Source organism: Ursus americanus, chromosome 9, assembly GCF_024610735.1.
Source record: "Ursus americanus isolate L20-20 chromosome 9, mUrsAme1.1.p, whole genome shotgun sequence".
NCBI lineage: Eukaryota > Metazoa > Chordata > Mammalia > Carnivora > Ursidae > Ursus > Ursus americanus.
In genome coordinates this window covers 67610901-67631375 of record NC_142135.1, presented here as the reverse complement: position 1 = coordinate 67631375, position 20475 = coordinate 67610901, and the positions used below count along the sequence as shown (strand labels likewise).

The window sequence follows — 20475 nt, the reverse complement described above, 5'->3', positions numbered from 1 at the left end:
ACCCTTTTAGCCACATCTCCAATTCATAGATATTATGCAAAGCAACTTTCCCCATTTCTTCTCCTTAAGATAACATCATGTCAATTCAGCTTCTCTTACTGTTCAAATGTCTTACATAAAGTTCCATACCTTTATACGTGCCAAGTACATAATGTATTCAGTGTTCATTCTTCTATAGTTTTGGAGGAAGGGAAATTGTGGGCCTGGAAATGGCAGAGGGGCTCACATTATAGGTTTTATAAATAAGAGACCTCTAGTCTGATGTAAGACCAGATAAAACAAAATAAACAAAACATGTGAGATTCTCCTCTTTTTCCTTGCCCCCCTTCTCTTTCTCCCTCCTTTTCTCTTAGCATCTCTTGCTTCCCCCCCTTCCTTTCTTCATTGCTTTTTATTGACAGAGCACACAAGCATGTGTGCAAAAATAATGGAGTGATCTGATAAGCTTTTGTGAGTGTTGGTATTCTAAAAGGAGTGAGCACACTGGAAGTGTTTTTACTCTCCTGTTGGGCAGAGTAGTGCTGCTGTCCACAGACAGTGTGAGCTCTGACTTCAGAGGTAATGAACCTACCTTCTCAACCCTTTTGATTCACTACAAATCCTCTAGATCAGTACTTCCCAAAAAACTGCATACAAATTGCCTGGGAATTCTGGTACCCATTCCACAGGTCTGGGTGAGTACTAACATCCTGTATTCCCAATAAGCTCCTGGGTGCTGCTGATGCTACTGACCCATGGACCACACTTTGAGAAGCAAAGACAACAGTTCTTTTCTTTCTGAACATTCCCACCTTGATGTCTGATTAGTAAATAATGGCACTCATACTAAAACAAAACAAAAACCTCTCCAGGTTCTGAGGTAATAGTAGCTAAGAAATCATAGCTTAGTTGAGGAGAAAGTGATACAAATAACCCCTTTCTTGCCACCTCAGCCATATGCACCGTGTTGGGTTCCACCTTCACCTGGCAGTTTTCTTAACTTTGTTTCCTGCGGCTAACGTCATCTGCTTAAGCACAACCAGAAGAAGGGTCCAAGTCCCATCCACATGCTGGGGAAAACACTGAGAGGGAAAGAGGGCAAGCGGATTTAGTGGTCATCTTTGGGTGAGCCCTGCCTTTCTTACATCTGTCCAGATCCTCTTCCTCTAAAGAGTCTATTCTTAGAGAAATACCCTCTTCCCTTGATGGCAGAAGAGTCACATGTTTGTTTTTTCCTTCCCCTCCCACTGATACTCCTAAGAAGCACAACTGAAATTAAATTTTAAATTGGGGCATTGACTGCCAATGACTTCTTATGGGGATAGTTTAATAGCATAGAAAAACATTTTAGTCTTATTTTCTATGTCTCAATAATTTTTTCCCTGTAGATTGTTTTTATTTAAAATATAGTGAGGTATAAGGTAAACACTGGTACAACTAAATACTTGTCTATAGTGAGGAGGAAGAAGAATCCCATGCTTTCCCTGCCAGTTGTCTTTTCCTTCAACTCCTTGTATTATTTGCCCCAAAGCAAACTAAAAGAATAAAAGTTGTGTAAGTTGTTCTAGAACACAGGACACAATCCTCTGTCAAAAGGTCCATTTTCAGAGTTTCAGACTATTCTAATTCTGACCTGGCATTTATTTTGGGCAGAAGCTCTCAGTGTCTCTACTCTGATAGAACTCCTTCCAATTTACTTTTAATCTTTCTTAAGAGCAAGAGCAAATGGGAGCAGATGACCGTGCTTAGCTGCTATTTTAAAGAGAGCCAAGGGAATCAACACAATGAATATTTATGTGGCAAGGGTAAGCCCTGGGCTAGAACTAAGTTAAAGGTGATGGAAATTTGACGGTGAGCCAGGGGCTAAATTCTGGTCACATGACACTTTCAGATGATTAAAGGTCTCCCCTTTATCCTTCTAGAATTCTCTCCCTGCCCGTGGTATAGCTAGTTCCTATCTGCAAGTTGGGTAATGTTTGATAAAATGCTGATGGACTGGGAACCAATCAGTTACTCACAGGATTTATGCTCCTTTGCCAGTACTTATGCAGAGAAGTCCTACAAGTCCTCATGGTCAATTTCAAATTCATCATTTGGGGGGGAAAAAAGCCCAAAACACCTCTTTTCTGGCTAGCACCAAAGAATGTTGCAATCAGCCAGCCCCTGAGGATTAAAGATAGGTACCACTGGCAGTAAGGGAGCATATCATCTTTCAGGAAAGATTTCCAATACAGTTGTATTGGGAGAAAAAAAAGATTTTTGCTCATTGTGATTTTCAATTTTGGTTTAGATGTATCAGCAACATCTATTTTTGTTTCATTCAGTATAAAAATTCCTTTCAGCATTCCTGGGGGAAAAACATACTCAGTTAAAAATTTTGAAGTGAGATTTTAGAAAGGTGAAGAGACATTGGGGTTGACCTAATTCAATATACGTTTAAAATTTGGAGACATAACTTCCACACCTACTAATGGAGGAAGTAGTTGATTAGACTTCCATGTGGAAAGTTTTATTCCTCAGATTCATCTTTCATTTTTTTTCTTATAAAACAAATACGGGTATATTTTCTCATTTTATATTGGTATTAATTTAAATTTATGTGTACTTAAACTTATTCTTTTGTATTACTAAAAACATTCCAAAGCAATACATATTTGAGGTATTTTCATTATTTATTGATGTTCTTATATTTCAAACAATATCTAGGCTTTATAGAGTTTATCTTCCTGGTCATGACAACAATATACTCTTTCCTCCCCAAATCTGGCCAGTTTTACAGCATCCTTTAAATGATCTTCCTTAGGACTGGTGGGGTGTGGGTGTGTACCTGTTGTGTGAGGGAGTTATTGTGAGGGCACAAGTATCCAGAGTGATGTAGAGAAAGCACCTACGCTGAGAGGCAGGACAAGGTCATTGACAGAACATGGGCTTTAGGTCAGGTAGGCTGTGGTGTGAATCTTCATACTTCTAGCTATAATCAATCTATCTAAGTCTTGGATTTATCCTTTCAACTAATAATTAATAACCCAACTTTAAAGTTGGTGTGGAGATTAGATCATCGTCAAAGTTGTAGGTACATAAAAAGTACTAAGTGAATATTTGTTTGTTTCCCCCCCAATTTTTAACATTAGTTTATTATCTGACTTTAAGACAAGTGCTTAGTTGCTCTAAGATTCAATCTCTTTTTACCTGGAAACTACAAAATTATGGTATCAACAAGATTATAGTAAATGTAAAATGGAGCTTTTTATTTTCAAAGCACTTTTACCTACATCACTTCATATGATTCTCAGCATCTCCCAGGGAATCCTTTTTCTTCTACCTATTGCAGGATCATTATAACAATGAAGAAAGATAATTGATGTAAAAGGCTTTGAAATAATACATACTCACGTACATATTCTGTAGACAAGGTGCTGTTATTATTAGTCTGATTGTTTCCCATTATATTTAATGTGTGTTTCTGAAGATAATGAAATAAATGCAAATAATAGATTATAAAATAACCAAAATCGATTTCATTTGAGTTATTGTACTTTCTGAAATGATTTTTTCCGCACAGATTCCTTAGTTCATAAATACTAGGATGTATGTTTTATAGGTGTTTGTGTGTGTACAAATACACCTTCCTAAGACTGAATTCTTTTTTTTTCTAAGATTTATTTATTTATTTAACAAAGAGAGAGAGAGAGAGAGAGAAAGAGAGAGAGCCTGCAGGAGTGGGGCAAGGGGAGGGGCAGACGGAAAGAATCTCAAGCAGACTCCTTACTGAGTACAAAGCCCAATGCAGGGCTTGATTTCACAATCCTGAGATCATGGCTTGAGCCAAAATGAAGACTCAGATGCTTAACTGACTGAGCCACCTCGGGACCCCAAGATTGTATTCTGTATACAGAAAAACACAAATAGATTTCTAATGGAAACTTGAGATGAAGTGGAAATCTTGAATCTATAGATACCATGATTTCAAATATCATGATATGAAGATTCTTCTTTCCTCTCTCATACCAAATACTACTACTACTTAAAATTCTAGTTCATTAGAAAAAGCATGCATTAGAAGTAGAAGTTAGCTTCTACCTTGGACACCCCAGAGATTGTGGTAAGTTACTCTCCATGTATTTATAACTATGTCTAAAGAGTCATTTGGAAACAAACGGTAATGGGAAAGATGGTTTCTGAGGCTCACATGGCTCTGCCTAAAGTGCTCTTTTTGATTACCAGGCACATTTCAGTGCCCAGATCATGCTTGGCACTCTGCTAGGCACGGCAAAGTATCAATCCTTCAAACAGAACGGCAGGATCTTTGATCTGGCATTTTAGCCAAAGGAAAATATGCAAAGGAAGGGCAAACATTTGCGATAGCTGGAAAAGCCATAGACAGCTAGATTTTTAAATAGCTTCAATCCTCTTCCGATGAAGAAACAAGGACAAGACTGGACATCTGTAAGGTATGGCGTTAGGCTAACTAAGAATGTCTGTGAACTCCTTCAGCATGTTTAGGTTTAGGGAATGGTAAATCTATGAGGAATTTTAGTAAAGGATAGTAAGGTTCTGAGAGGAAAGGTGACTTGCTGAAGGTCACATAGCTCTTAAGTAGTAAATATTAGAACCTCTTTGCTGCACCTAAGAGGCAGAACAGCACAGTAGAAAAGAGCATGGGACTGAAGAAAGATTACTTGGCCTTGAATCCAATTTCTGCTGGTTAGGAGCTGTGTAACCTTGGAAAACTCATTTAACCTCTCTATGCCTCAGTTTCCTCATCTGAAAAATGGAGACAATAATACACTCATTTCATACAGTTGTTCTAAAGATCAGATAATGTAATATATAAATAGAGAGTATGTAAGTGCCTGGGACATAATAAGTATAGTTATAAAAAATAACAATTTAGAGCTATTATTATTATTCATTCCACTAGGACAGAAAACCACTCCTACTTCTTCATGTGATACCAAGTCCAATGTATCTTTTCATACTTATTTGACCAATTCAGAAAAGTTGAATGAGAACTCAGTCTTCTACATGAACAAAAGATGACAGTCAAGTAAAAACACTACATCCTGGAGAACATTCTTGAATGGCATAGCATTTTTAGCCTTAAATATTATCAATTAAAGTTGTTATTTAAATAGCAGATTATTCAGACTTCTGAAGTGAAGCAGTTGCCTTTAATGGAAAATATCTATTTCATCCTAAGTGATCCTGGCTTGGGTGTTCTCCCCAGAAGCTTCTACTGTATGCCAAGGACAGAATAAAGATGTAAATTGAAGGAAATTTATTTCAATATTATAGATTGGAAGCATAGCTATGTGTGGAGGTGGGTCATGAAAAATGCAATCTCAGCTCTCCCCTTGAACCTGTAGTAATTTATCTCAGGAACATTGTGGAGTTCCCTGAACTGTAAGGTGTGTAACTTGCTCCCAGAACCTTTAAATCTTCTGAAGGGGAAGAGCTATTGCTATGACTTGTGCTCTAAGCGTCCTATGCCATGCTTGGAACAGTGAACATCACCCAGCATGCTTCAGGGAGGCAGTGATCTGAAGTACAATGTGCCTAGGCTAAATTCTCCTGGGAAATTAAAAGTCAGCTGCAGCACTATCATTTAAGGAAAATGGTTCTAGAGGCACCCAACAGAAAGGGAAACCACTCACTCACTGAAACAATGTTTTGACTGTTTTCTTTATTCATTTACTCTCTATATACTTATTGGGCACCTACTCAGTGGTAGACACTGTTCTAGGCACTGAGGATAGATGGGTGAACACAGCAAAGTCGCTCCACTCATGGGCTGACACTCTTTGTGCCAGGCACTCTACTGGGGATACACAGATGGGTGGGATCCAGCTTTTCTCTGTAAGGAGTTCAGAGTAAAGAGGGAGAGGGAGATGGCAATGAAATAATGTTGTTGGGGCTATGGGACTGTCAGTGACCTGGAAAGTTCAGGGAGGGTTACCTAGAGAAAATGGTGTCCAGATGACTCCTGAAGGGTGAAGAGGAGTTCATCAGAGGTCATTCTTCGTCAAGACCCACAGAGGTGAGGAGAAACTTCATGTGGCTCAGTGTGGCTGCATGGCCAGGTGGTGAATCTGGAGAGAGATAAGGACCAGATGATGAGGAGTCTTGGAAACTTTATTACATACTTTTATACTTTATCCTGGGACAACTGGCAGTCATTGGTCAATGTCAGTCAAGGAATGACATGAGCAAATTTCAACTAGAATCCAGAGAATGGATTGGAGAATGGCAAGTTTGGCAACAAGGGCACCATAGAGAGGATGTTGCAGGGCTAAACAGACAAGGACTGATGTGACCCAAAGACAGTGAAAATGGATGGAAAAAAACAGGCAGATTTAAGAAATATTGTGAAAGTAATTGTCTGGAAGCGAGTGGTAAGGGAGAGAATGGAGTAAGAGTGGACTCCCAGGTTTCTAGAATTGGAAACTGCACAGCAGATGACGTCAGTCACTAAGAGATGGAGGTAGAGGAGTGAATTCAGGATGAGGAACTAGGATTAGTTCAGGTTTAAGCACATTGAGTTTGTGGTGTCTAGAGGACATCTCTGTAGGGTTGTTGAGAAGGTGGTTGGATGTGTAGCCTGGAGACTAGGAGAGAGCTATAGACAGAAGTTACATTACATGTAGGTGGTCAAACCATGGGTCAGGATCCTGGAAACACTACACTGAAGTGTTCACAGAAAGAGAAGACCAAATAGGAGTCAACAAGGCTAAGAGAAAAATCAGGGTGTCTGGAGTCAGAGAAAAAGAGTGGGAGAATGGCAGAGACAGTTTTAAGAAGGATGAAGTCATCAATAGCAAATACGGATAGAGTTCACTCACAAAGAGTACTGAAATTTGTCTATTGGATGTAGGAACAAAAAGATCATTCACTAGTAGGGTGACCATCTGTCTTGGTTTGCTTAGAATTGTCCCAGTTTATGGCTATTGTTCCAGCATTATTATTATTATTATAAGTGCCCCCTCATGTCTAAATTTGGATGGTAAATTATATGATCATTCTGCTCAAGTGGTTGGTGGGAGCAGTAAAGACATATTGCCGTGGGTGTAGGGATTAACTGGAAGAAGAGACATCAAACACGGGAACTCTCTGAAGGAGTCTGATAAGGCTACTTAGATAGGGAATTTTAACATCAAACGAACATCGAGCTAGATAGATTTGGAAGTTTCTTCCAATCCCGGGAATAGTTCATAGCATTATTTTCCATTTACCATTCAAAATGAAGTGAAAATCAAGACTTTGTATTATTTCTCATATTCACATGTTACAGAGCTAAATGCTGTTTTCTTGCAAATTATTTTAGAAAGCCAACATTTTATACATAAAATTTCTATTATTTCATTATCTTGAAGATGAATACCAGTTACTTGAACTGTTCTTCTTCACCCTCATATTACAGTGTAAAGCAGAAATGTGTGAGTTGATTGTCTCCCTTAAGAACTAACCCGTAGTTCTAAATTAAGCAGAAGAATAATTTTATCTTTTAAATTATTTCGTATGACAAAACAGTACCAATAAAAATCAGTTTGGGAATAAATATTCTGCCTCTCACTGCAAATACTGTCAACCTAGGAGAAAAACACATGCCTTCATTTACACCGAATATGTCTTCTGATTTTTGCAACTTCCGGGTTAGACCAAACAGATGTCTGAAAGCATTTATATTTAAAATGAGAAAGATGCATATAATATGGGTGCACCTCTGTCTGCCATTTAGGTAGAGAAGTCACAAGAGATGTATCTGAGGAGATTCAAACAATCTTTATCATAAGTAAAATGATCTCTCAGAGCAACAGGAAAGTTCTATAAAATGGGAGGATTTTTAAGCCTGTGTAGATATTGGGTCAGCAGGGAGGCTCCCCGGGGTTTCAAGTCCCTTTGCTTTTCCTACAGAAGAGTAACAAAGACAAACAATAAAGCTGCTTGTAATGTCCACACGTGAGCACCCTTTCTCACTGCTGTTGAATATGATTATTGAAGGTCAGGTTTCCAGCCAAAAGGCTGCTGCCCTCCCCCTTCCCCAGGCCATTGTTAGTTCAGTTTTGAGTAATTAGGTACCTGTGGGGTTAGGATAGAGTGACCTTTAACAGTCCCTTTTTATTGTTAAGATGCAAATGACTGCCTTTTAAAAAGGTGGGGGGAGGGGGTATTTCTGTGAAAGGTACTTCTGTTTGAGAAAAGAGGCTAATGGGGAGCAATAAATTGTAGAGCAGCTGTAATTTCTAGGCTTGTGAACAGCCCCATAAAGCATGCTGCAGCAGAAAAGGATCTTTCTTCTGCTTCTTAGAGTAATTAATCAAAGAGCAATCTACTACTAATCTGACCATATACTATTATGTTAACCAGTCAGTGTGACTAAAAAGTTCCCAAACACATTTCAAATATTTGCATATGATGCATTCAAGATGTCAACAATAAAATTCTGCCAATTACAGCATTTTAAAGATCATTTACCCTTTATTCTTTAGAGACCTAATCTAATCAAACCCACAGAACAATACTGCTTTTCTCTCTCAGTTCCAATTAATTTGCCCAGATGTTGTATCATCACTATTTTGTCTCTCTTGTGTGCATTTGTTTTGCAGTAAGAAATGGTCTCAGCTTTGCTTCTTTTTTGGATGGCCACCACCACGTAAGACCTGAATGTCCTACTGCTTTCCAAGAACAGAAAGAAGACCTTCTATTTGTGTGTTTCTGTGGCAGCGTGGTGGTAACAAATCTGTTGAATGGGCCCCGATTTCAGCAGACTATCAGGTGAATGGGACCAGTCTCCTTTCTTCCAAAATATCAGAAATTAAGCACGTGGAAAGGAGATTCAGGCAAGATGACCCATTTACAGGCCGGGCTCAGTCCAGAGACTATAGAGAAAGCTCGCCTGGAACTGAATGAAAACCCAGATGTCTTACATCAGGATATCCAGCAAGTCAGGGACATGATCATCACCAGGCCTGACATTGGGTTTTTACGTACAGATGATGCCTTCATCCTGAGATTTCTCCGAGCCAGGAAGTTTCACCAAGCAGATGCCTTCAGACTCCTGGCCCAGTACTTTCAGTACCGCCAGCTGAACCTGGACATGTTCAAAAACTTCAAGGCTGATGATCCCGGGATTAAGAGGGCCCTCATCGATGGGTTCCCTGGAGTGCTGGAAACCCGTGATCACTACGGGAGGAAGATTCTTCTACTGTTTGCAGCCAATTGGGATCAGAGTAGGTAAATGTAGATAGTGTTTTTACTTGGTTTTTCTTTTTCATAAGTGTCCTCACTGCATGTTTGGGGCTGTATGGCTTTCATTTTTACAAAATGCAAACAATGTGTGACTAGTGGGTTTTCATTTAAAAATCTATCATCTATCTATCTATCTATCTATCTATCTATCTATCTATCTATCTATCATCTATCTATCTATCTATCTAGTCCACACAGCCACAAAGGAAGGTTTAAGGCCACAAGATTACCGTCATCAAAAGGCAATTCCAGGTTCATGGCAGTGGTTTGGAACAATAGAATTGTAGTGTTAGAATTGTAAAACATCTTAGAAATCCTTTTTCTGTTCATCAGAGTGGATCATTTATTTTAATAAAATTGAAAGTTGGTCTTCTAGAAGAACCATATATTCTGTCTTTCATGTTCTCATCTTTAACAACCCAAAACAACAAAAATGGATTTAGTAGATGGCTTTAAATCAAGTGTTTTCAACACATAAATAATTTCTTGGATCCTCTCCATGACTTTAATATCCTATGTTTCTTCTGAAAGCCAGAAATGCATCTCTCCCTGAAAATCCTATAAAGAACTGCAAACTCAACATGTCCCAAACTGAACGCACTGTCTTCCCCACTATATCTGCCTTTCCATCTATCCAGTCTCTCCAGCCAGAAATCTGAGTGTCATCCTGAACTGCTTCTTGCTTTTGCTCTTCACATCCAATTAATTGCCAAGTCCCACCCCTTTCTTCTTAAGAACCTCTCGAATCTTGTCACCTCTCTTTGCTCCCATTGTTATTGCCTTGCTTGAGGGTCTAATCATTTCTCATTTGAATTTCTGCAACAGATTCTTACCTAGCATCCCTGCCTCTGATCTACTCTCTTCTGAGCCATTCTGGTCTACATCACAGCTGGAGTGACCCTTCCAAAATTCTGTGGTGTCACTCTGCTGATTAAAATTCTTCAGTGACCTGAAAGGCCTTCAAAATAAAGTAAGACCCTTTATGATGCACCTTGTACATCTCCTGCAGTGTGTCACCCTTTGCCCTTCCTGGTCTCTGGTCCTGCTGGAAGGAAGTATAAGTCTTGCCTTGACTAACTGAGGTTTTTCCGTGCCTCCAAGCCTTTGGACTTGCCTCATCAAGCACCGAAAGGAGAGACCAGCCTCTTCTTATCCCAATTCCAACCATCCTGGACACAGTCTGCCTACTGATTCATACTCATCTTTATGCTTCTTCCCTGAATAGTTTTCATGTATCCTCCACCCTTGAACCCTTCCATCTGCTAAGACACAAAGTAGTGGTCCTTTGTTCATATTTCCACAAAGCATTCACAATAAAAATGTAAAGACCATATACTCTACTGAGCATTCGTATATATTGTCTCATTTAACCCAATGAGAACTTTTCATGAAAGATATTATTATTATTTCTATGTCACATTTGATGACACAAGACTTCGAGAAATTAAGTAACTCACTCAGTATCACATAACTAGTGAAATATGGAGTGGGTGTGGAGCTCCGGTAGTCTGACTTGAAAGAGAGTTGTCTTAACTTGACTTCACTGTAATTATGTGTTTACTTGTGTACTCTTTCTTATGCCTCCTCCCAAGACTGCAAGTTCCTTGAGGGCAGAAGACTGTCACTTTCATGTTTATCTCTTTGGCACAATATCAATAAATCTGAATGAGAAAGAATGCACGAGTCAATCTCCAAAACTTCATCTGTGACTTTAGTCTTCACAGAAGTATCCTCATGGAAATGTTTATGGTCCCTGGGGAGACACAGGTTTAATTTTAAAAATATACCTAAGAATCCCTCCCCAATATAATTAAAAGGAATTTCTAGGGTGGCCCTTTAGTACTTCATATCATTCCTCCTCCTCTTAAAAATAATACTGTAAGACACTTTAGAACCACTGGCTATTTTTTGGTTGATAAATTGGGATTGGGCAACTTAATCCTGAAAAGGTATTTCAGGGTTTTAACACTATCACTCTAGAGCTTGGTCAGCTCTGCCCCCCAGGCCAGAACGCCTTTCCGTGTTTCTGCTCTGTTAACACAAGGTCCCTGCCAGCAAAGAGCCCATCACCCAATCCACTGTCTTGCAGTGTGCAGACATACAAATGGCTAACTCCCATCGACCATAGGAGAATTCACCATCAACACAGGGCAGCAGTCTTACACCCGAAGAAAACAGCCATCCTTTTGAGAATGGCACGTTAATATTTTGGATTTTGTAACAGGACAATTTTGATGATTCTGGAGAATAATCATGCTGACTTCATTTGTGCTTAGTTGTTGTAAGTGTTCTAGAACTCCCATCTGCTAAGACACTAAGTGGTGATTTACACATAAAAAAATACATCATCGCAAAGTATCTTATTTTGTATTAGCATTTGGTCCGAATGTATCTCAAAATGGTTAAGAAGTAATAACAAATAGTAATAGTAAGAAGAAGTGAAGCTCCGAGAGAATAATCCAAATGTTTATGATCATGATAACCTTGAATGAGTTAGAGTCCTCTATTCCTTAGTTTCCTCAAGTGTGAAATAAGAAGCTCAAGCTAGGTAATCCCTGAGACACCTCAGCTCTAGTGGCTCATGAATGTAAAGCTCATTCAGCCTGATCCTATGGATGGATGGAAAGGGATTTTAAAATTCACTCTATAGCTGCCTAACTCACTAGGCTTTTTGAAGTATCTCTCTTCCTCTCTTCCTCCCATCCTCGCCCCCCACCCCACAAAGGCTGAGTCTACTTGAGGCATTTTTTTCAAACTATACAGTACTATTTGTTCCAAATATTTGGAATATTTGGAATGATCAGGCTAGCCCATTGAGAGCCAAAGATAATTAGAAGCAAACAAACCTCAGTTTGAACCCAGGTACTGTCACGTGCTCTCCTGGTCACATGACCTGGGACAAGCAACCTCTCTGAGACTCAGTTGTCTCATCTGTAAGGTGGGGGTGATAGTGATGTCTATCTAATACTGCAGCTAGGAGGATCAAATGAAAAAAATGCACTTAAGGAACACAACTCACTGTTTGGCACACGGTAAAAAACTCAATAAATATGAGCTTCTGGTATTATTATTAATATTATAAAACACCCCACTACAAAAACAATCAAGCACAGATGGTAGATAGATAAAGATAGAGACAGGAGTACAATACCTGAAAATGAAAATGGGCCAGTGAGTGCAGTCTGCCTGTATGCCCATCCTAAGTACCTCTTTGTGTTCTCCCCAAACATGTTCCCTGTCACACAGACCCAGCCTAAATGGGGCCCAAAAGGCCTGGAAGAGTGGCACAGCTTTGCAAAATGATTACTTCACTCTCATTGGGCTCCTAAGATGACTGGGAAGCGATTTGCATGTCTCGTATGAAAGGTTTACTGAGATTAAAATGGTTATTAATATTTATTAAAACTATGTAAATCTCATTCATCTCAGCCCAGGCAGCATGAACAAAAGTGCAGAGCGGTGAGAGACAGGAAGCGTTGTCCTCCAGAGGCACGCGGGGGGGTTCTGTCAGCCTGGGTGAGGTGTGCCAACTAAAGGGCAGAAGCGCTGGGCTCGAGCATGGACTGGCCTCCTCCAGAAATCGGGCCTCAGCGGAGGGCTCTGTGGTTTCTGTATTTCCTGAGGTTGCCCCACTGAACTGAAATGAGTTAGATGAAATCAGCACTCACATAGTTATTCATAAAATGAAGCTGGCATTTTCCGGGTCAGCAGAGTTTGCGTCTCAGCTCACCTGCTAGGTGTATACTGGAGACGTAGGGGGGACACCATTGCTCAACGAGTCCTTTGATCTTTCTCACCTAAATTCAGTTTGCCCCTTAAGATCTGATAAAAAATAAATTTGTTTCTTGTTTCTTTCTGATTCACATACTTGTACCTAGTCATACAGCCTGATATGCCCATACTCAGCTAAAGAATTGTTAAGCTTGGTCAAGTTATTTTACTTTCTGGAGGCTCCATTTCACTAAGGGGAAATGGGTATAATATCTGCCATGTGGAGCTGTTACAAGGATTAACCCCACTTGCTCTCCTTGATGGTGTCCAAGAGGTGGAATAGAACAGTGATTAAATGCGCCCAGAAATGCTGAAGCCAGACAGCCGGCTTCATATCCTAGCTGCCTCCCCACCAGCAATGTGATTCTGAGCAAGTTGTTTAAATTCTTATTACCCTGTTTCTCACCTAAAGTGGGGGTGATGATGATCATACATTAACGCTAGTTGGTGTTCAACAAATGGCAGTTATTTCTTAAGAAAAAGAAATTCCAATCAGGCAAATATCTAGGATACTGGGTCATGAGATGCACTTTGCAAATCCAGATGGTAGCATTTGAACCATGACCAACTTTCCTTCACCTGGAAAAGTATAAAAAATGCAACGAAGACCCCAAGTCGCCATGTTTCAAAGTGCTCTCAGGTAGCTCAGTTGTGGCTGGGAGCTCTGAGAAATCATCTGGTCTTAGTGTCCCTCCCTATAGTGTTTACTACATTCTCAGGTTATACGAAAGACATTTGGGAAGGAGGATCCAGATAATAAAAGCCCCACAATAGACTACAATAGTATCTGTTAGTGCTCGGTATAGACCAGGTAGTCCCCAACTACTTAAATGGGAGAAAAATAATTGGAAACACGTTGAAAGTCATATTATATAAAATGACATTGGACATTCTTTGGTCAGTGTGTAGTTTCTTTCTCACAATTAAAAAGCTCAGAAGCTAGCAACCAGGTTGAAAATTAGTTGGTTCTTTCAGGAAGCTGGGGCACCGGAAGGAAGAACTGAGTTAGGGCAATTTAGTAGAGCGTAAAGGGGACCAATGGACAACTGGATTTCTACCTTCAAGTATATACAGTTATTACAAGAAGGCAATAAATCTTGTAGGCTCTCTTTCCCTACCATACAGAACAAGGGCCAAGATTTGGACTGAAGCTCAACCAACTGCATGGAAGGCTAGGGAGTCAAGACCTCAGCACAAGGGTGAGGGACTGAGACATTTCCCTGGGGTGTAAAATTAAAGGGGGCACCAAAGCACTCAGTAATCAAAAGAAGTAATTTCTTCAAATAATATTTTAAAATCAAAATTAATGCAAAAAATCTATCATGAACAAAATGTCAAAATTTTAAAGAAGGTAGCATAAGGTCACTGATTTTTCCTTGTGCCTCAGGCTCTGATATAGCTCAGCAAGGCACTTCTTGGGCCAATCAGATTTCAAAAGAGAAAAGCCTTAAGTTGGCTCCTAGTCAATTACATTAAAGTACCTGAGACTGAATATCTATATACTCGAACAGTTGCATAGAACCTTATGATTCCCAAGCATTCCCATGCACATTTTCTGAGTTAATGCTCATTAATCATTTGGGGCATATCACTAAGGGACAGAAGACAAAGAAGAAGTTTGAGGAGGAGAAGATACTTTCTAATCAAGGAACTAAATGACTCATCAATGGAAAAACTTAGACTCAGAGCTTCTAATTCCAAGCTCCAAAGACATCTGGAGCCAATTGTTCAGCCCCTGAGTGATTAGATATTTCAGAACATCCACACAGCTTCTGAAAGCCTGTAACTGGATTTGCTGGCGGTGGACGTGTGTGTGGATGAGTGCGGTGAGTCACAGTGGACAGGATCTGAGGTTGAGGGGCAGTGATTCTCAAAAGGGGCACAACGGCTGTTTGGATCTGTTTGGTTCATAATGCATAAGACTGTGGAGCATTGTGGAATGTTTAGTATCCCCTCTCCCAGGCACTATGGCAATTGAAAAGTCCACCTTCACATTTCCAAAGTCCTTAGGGGAGCTGGAGTCCACTTTGAAAACCCCTGATGGGGAGTGTCTAGAAATGTCCTAACACCAATGTCAATAACTACCCTTTGTTAAGTACCTCTGTGCCAAATGTTATATATATATATATATATATATATATTTTTTCCTAATCCTTATCGTAAACGCACAAGGATCTATATGGTGTATAGGTAATATATAAAGGGATGGAATTCTTCCCTGTTTTGTTTGAACATAAAGGCTATGCTTTCTCGCTAAGCCCTAGCTATGACCTCATTCCTACACTGAACTCAGGAGTTTCCAAAGCCTCTTACAATCCAAATCTGAATTACTGGTATGTTGCTAAATGGTAGTGTGGCTCCAGGGTCCAAAGTCCAGGTTTTTCACACCTTGTCCTCAGCTCCCTCCTCTTGCCGAGAGGCACTGGGAGGCTCGGGGTACACAGTGAAGCCATTCCTTGTGCGTGCATTCTAGTGGGGCTCAGACAGTAAAGAATGTGCATTAGAAGCTGGGTGCGTGAGAAGTTGAGAGGATTCTGGAGGCTCAATGTCAAGGGTTTGCCTAGTCCTCACTATGAGTAAGAGGAAAGGAAGCAGAGAAGAACTTATCACTTTAGTTTGAGCAAATATAAAAGCAGCTGGGGTGCTGACCAATAGACCACACTTGTCGTTCTTCTGTGGGATGAACCCAAGCCTCATTCCTTCCTTCATGCTCTCAATAAACATCCCAAACAGCTTCTGAGGGTCCAGAAGGAGTATTCCTGTTCTGAGCTCAGGCTCCCAGGACAGCTTCTCACACCAGTCCCCCACCCTGAGTCCCTCCAGGCATTCAATGATGGGAAGATGAAGGCTACAGGGTACTTGACCTTCCCACCTTTCCAATTCTGAAAGCAAGGACACTGTCTTATTTACTTTATAATGTAGAAAACAAGCTGGAAGCTGTCTGTTCTTAGGGACGGGTGCTTTTCCACTCCCTGGTTTTTTTTCTGGGAAGGCGTTCAGCTGCTTCTCGTCCCCTCATGCCAGGCAGTAATTTATTTGATGGATATACTGGAGATAGCGAGCTCCTTCAAACGTCATGGCTTATTGCTGACCTGTGGCAACCTCCAAAGTGCTGACGTGGCAAATGTCCCGGCAGCTCTGTGGTGTGATTTGGCAGTGGGAGATGAACATTAAGTAGGTTCTTTCTTCTGATTAAAACCCCGAGGCAGTAGGTGGGATATAACTCTTCAAACTATAAATAAGCCAGTTGATTGAGGTTCACCTTTAGCTTTTGCAAGAGCACGGAAGAGCTTTTTATAAGTAGCAGGGGGTCTGAGCCTCATTCCATTTGACTGTCGTCAGTTTAAGAACTTGTGGCACAAAAGGGGACAGACACATTTCTAATCCATGCCGAGCACTGGTGAGGTGAGAAGAGATGAGGCAGGCCAAGGGGATTTTATGTCTCTCGCCAGGGCCAGGAGGTAACCCTCCTCCCCAGATCCTAAAGCCTATTGAGAGAGGTTCCAGAAAAAGATTTCACTGTCTGTTCTTCCCGCAGATACATTCCTGGAATTGTTCTGGTAGTGATCGGTTTTCCAATTGTCACGAGCTTGGAAAGGAGCAAAAATGAACTGAGGAGAGTTATTACAACCACCAAATCAAACTTGCTTGCCAGGAGCTAACCATGTGGCTGATAGTAATGCCCTTGTGTAGACACTATTAATATCCGCATTTTGCAGATGATAAAATTAAGGCTCAGAGAGGTTAGGTAACCTATCCAAGATCACACTGCTGGGAAGGGGCTAAAACAGGAGGGATCTCAGACCGAACTCTTTTGCCAAATTTGGGGGCCACTGAGTCAGACATTCAGGAGGGCTCTCAGGGAGGGATCAGTAAGCAAGCAAGCTAACACCAGGCCCTTCCAGGTCTCCAAAGATTTAAAAAGGACCTCATAGCTCAGCAGGCAAATCCTATTGCCACATATTCTAATCTCACAAACACCTGGCAGGCTAAATGTTGAAAATCCTATCCACTCTCTTCCCTAATTCTTTGACAGTGGTTAACAGTGACGACAACTTTGATTGTTGTTGTTGTTTTCAATCCCAGCTCCATAAAACAATCTGGTTTTTGCTTGGAATATGTTACCGAAAGGGGTGTCAATATGAGCCTGGCTTAAGATAGTGACTGAAGGCTCGACCCACCGCTTGCATTGAGACAAGTGTCCTATGGAGATGACCCGTCAGCACACAGAACCCCAGCTCCACAGTTTGCTAGCTCTGTGACCTTGGTACCATACGTACCTCCCCTAACCCTCGGGTTCCTCCCTGTCTGGTCATGATCACATGCACTTTGCAGGGCTGTGACGATGAAATGAGTTGCTAGATCAGTAAGGGGTCTGGCACCTAGGGAGCCATTTCCCTTCCTGACTGTCATCCACGTGGTTTTCCCACTTGTGTCCGTCTAATCCAGAGTCTAAAACGCCCAAGATACGATTCCTCATTCTGTTGAAAGCTCTTATAAAATGGGCTATATCTCTGTTATGTGCTCCTAAAAAGCCGGTGATTGATGAGGGGAGGGAGTGAGGCGAGTTTATGTCACTTCCTCGGCCCCCTGGATGAGGAGATGGCTTGTCATGTGGCTCAAACGCACAGTTCCTCCAATATTTCTTTTGAATCCCCTTCGTCCTCCACGAAACTCCTTATTGGACGTTCTCCAGCACTTCCACGCTAATTCCACTTCGTCCGGGGGGCTCAGCGGCCTTCTGCCCACAGCCACCATCCCCTTGTGGTGGAGCTCGGGCCCTTGCCAGCTTGCCTGTGAGAACCGTCTCCCGGACGGATGGAGCAGGGTCTCTGCTGGGAGAGAACGCAGCAGCGTCGGCCCCTGCCTAGCTGGGTGGCGGGCCCTTGGAGACGGGTCCCACATCACCGGGCTCCGCAGCATGTTATAAAAGCTGGGCAGCTGTGTGGTGAGAAGGGGCCACAAGGACGGGGAGAGCCAGCTTTTATCCATAGCTTATCTTTCCAGGCCAGCTGTTCCTCCCAAATTCACACTTAAAAGCCCAAGAGTTTAAAAGACAGGGCCCTCATTACCTTGCAGATAAAAAAGTCTCCTCCGATCGCTAGAAATTTGAGGGCCTGGAGAATAACTGTCTTCCTTCCAGAGCACGCCCGGATAAAGCAGCCAACGCTGAGCTTGCTCTCAATTCCTTGACTTGAAATCATGCTGCAGTCGGGGCATGACCTGTGTCTGCTCTTGCAAAGGCCAGGGTCAGTAAAAGAGGACCCAGAGAAAGGGCAATTTTTAAGTGTGGTGTTGCCTGTATGCTGCGTTTGCTGTTGATTTTCTCATAAGTATAGCTGACTTCTCCAAAGAGCGCATGGCAAGAGATGGGGCCTTTTCCTGTACAACGCGAAGCTCTCCCTGGGTGATTAACCACTTTCCCCAGGTCTCAATAAACCAGGAAGCATCTTCGGATCCCCTTTACAAGGAGGATACTGTAGCGCGGAGAAGGAAGCCCCTTGGCATTTGCCCACACTCCAACCCCCCAATCCCTGAGCCCCGAAACGCAGCTCTTGAAGAAGCCACCAGCTCTCCTACCCTTTAAATATGGTTCCTAGATAATCGCTCCTGAATGGGGATGTACAGAACCTTGAACAGCTGCTGGAATGATTAAATGCCTGCACTTGCCTGAGGTTGTAAATCAGGCTCAGAAGCCATTTATTGTGAATGTACTATAAAGCAGCAGAAGTTATTGCCACACTGCTGCAAAATATAACATCGGAGAGGAAAATGAAGAGAGGGTACATTTTGTTGTGAAGGCTTTAAAGTGATGTGTTGTTTTTTCTTTGCACATTCTCTTCCTGTTTCTCATCATTTTTCTCTTCTCTTTGCCTCTAAGTCTTCCCTATCTCCAACACTCCCCGCTGAGTGTCTCTGGATCTAATTGCGATTGTGGCACTCCCACAAATAACACCCAGCACCTTTCGGGATTCGAGAATGTTCATATTAGTAATGCTCCTGGCCATTGAGCATCTCCTCAGGCTGTATTATTTAATTTAATCCTCACTAGCATTTGCGAAGGAGATATTATTATCTTTGTTTTAAATAGAGGGTATTTCATCTGGACAAAATCACAAGGCTGGCTAGTGAGGTGATCCTGAGTATTTCTCTTTCTCCTTCTTCGTGGTGCTTGATTATATTTGGGGTCTGCTCTTGGTGATCGTTCCACTGAATCTCTGCTCAGATTTCATTGCGGAATCCCCGCTCAGGAGTCTTTAATGGCTCCTTAATAAAGCTGGTTCAGTCTCTTCGTCACACATTGCACCCAATAAAACCGTAAGAATTTGGCATCGCTTTCCTTATCCAAAGGACACCTTCTGCTCAAGTCAAATGGCTCTCCCTCCTCTCTTCCCCCTCCCCTGTTCATCCCATCCCTCCCCAACCTTTGCTTCTGTCGTTCCTCCTACTCGATCTTCATTCCTCTGATGAGGTGAGCACGGGCCCTCCAGGAACCCTGAGAAGAGGAATGCTGGGGGCATTAGCTGACTTGAAGGAGAAGGAAGATAAAACAGGCAGAGGGAAGCAAATGTGAGGGAGGCTGCTTGAGACAGCAAGAGCCCACTCTGCAGGGACCCAGGGTGAGAAAGCGCCTGCCGCCTTGAGAGAGCCTTGCTGGGTTGCACTGAGCATAGACTAGAAGGGCCTCTATGGAGAGAGACGAGGCTGAGGAGGTAGGCCGAGGCCAGGAATTATCCCTGCTTGCCATAAGGAATTTGGGATTTAGACTTAAGGACAAGCCAAGTCCTACTCATCTTTCAAAGCTCATATTCACACTAAGAAGCTTTGCCCCTGGCTGGGGCAGCACTGATCTCTCCTTTGTTCTTCCCTGAATGCCTGTCACATTCATCTTTGCTGTACACTTTTTCAGGCTTCAAGGAAGCTCCTGGAAGCAGAATCCTATTTTTTTTCTTCTTGGTATCCATGGGTACAGAGTAGGGCTCAGTAAAGTCCCCTCCACTGACTTGTGGAGAGCAGTTTGGAATGATGGAAAGCCCACACAGAGAGGCTCTTTCTAGACTCTTCCCAATGACTATATTCTTGGGGAGGGGACTGGAGTTGCATGTAGTTGAACTGGAGGAGGAAGGAGGAAGAGACTAGGGTACTTTGTCTACCCCTTGTCCAGTGATTCTCAGCATGACAGAAGGGAGACCGAGAGTGTTGTAGAAGCATCAGGAGCAACCCAGGTGCAGAAACGGGGCCGATATTGTGGGTTCCCCAGTGGCTCCATCCCCTGTGTGACTTGAGCTCCAGTGCCAATCATCCGATAATGAAGTGAAGTGCACTTTCTCTCATCTCTCAGATTCTATGCTCTGTGTCGTCGTGCATCAGAGCAAGTGAAGAAAAGACTTCACATAGAGAAAGCATCACTGTTCAGGGGCTACCTTCCGTGCAGAGCTCGGGGAATGGGAACCTGATTCCCTGCCTCGTTCTCAGTGA

General features: G+C 42.0%; 1 protein-coding gene across 1 annotated transcript in view; it reads left to right on the top strand.

The window, feature by feature from the left end:
• Positions 1-8755: 8755 nt before the first annotated feature.
• The window catches only part of CLVS1 (clavesin 1), a 168331-nt gene continuing 156611 nt past the window's right edge, over positions 8756-20475 (top strand). The window contains exon 1 of the mRNA XM_045789033.2: positions 8756-9210. Coding sequence (XP_045644989.2) covers positions 8756-9210 — 455 coding nt within the window. The remainder of the gene's footprint in view (positions 9211-20475) is intronic.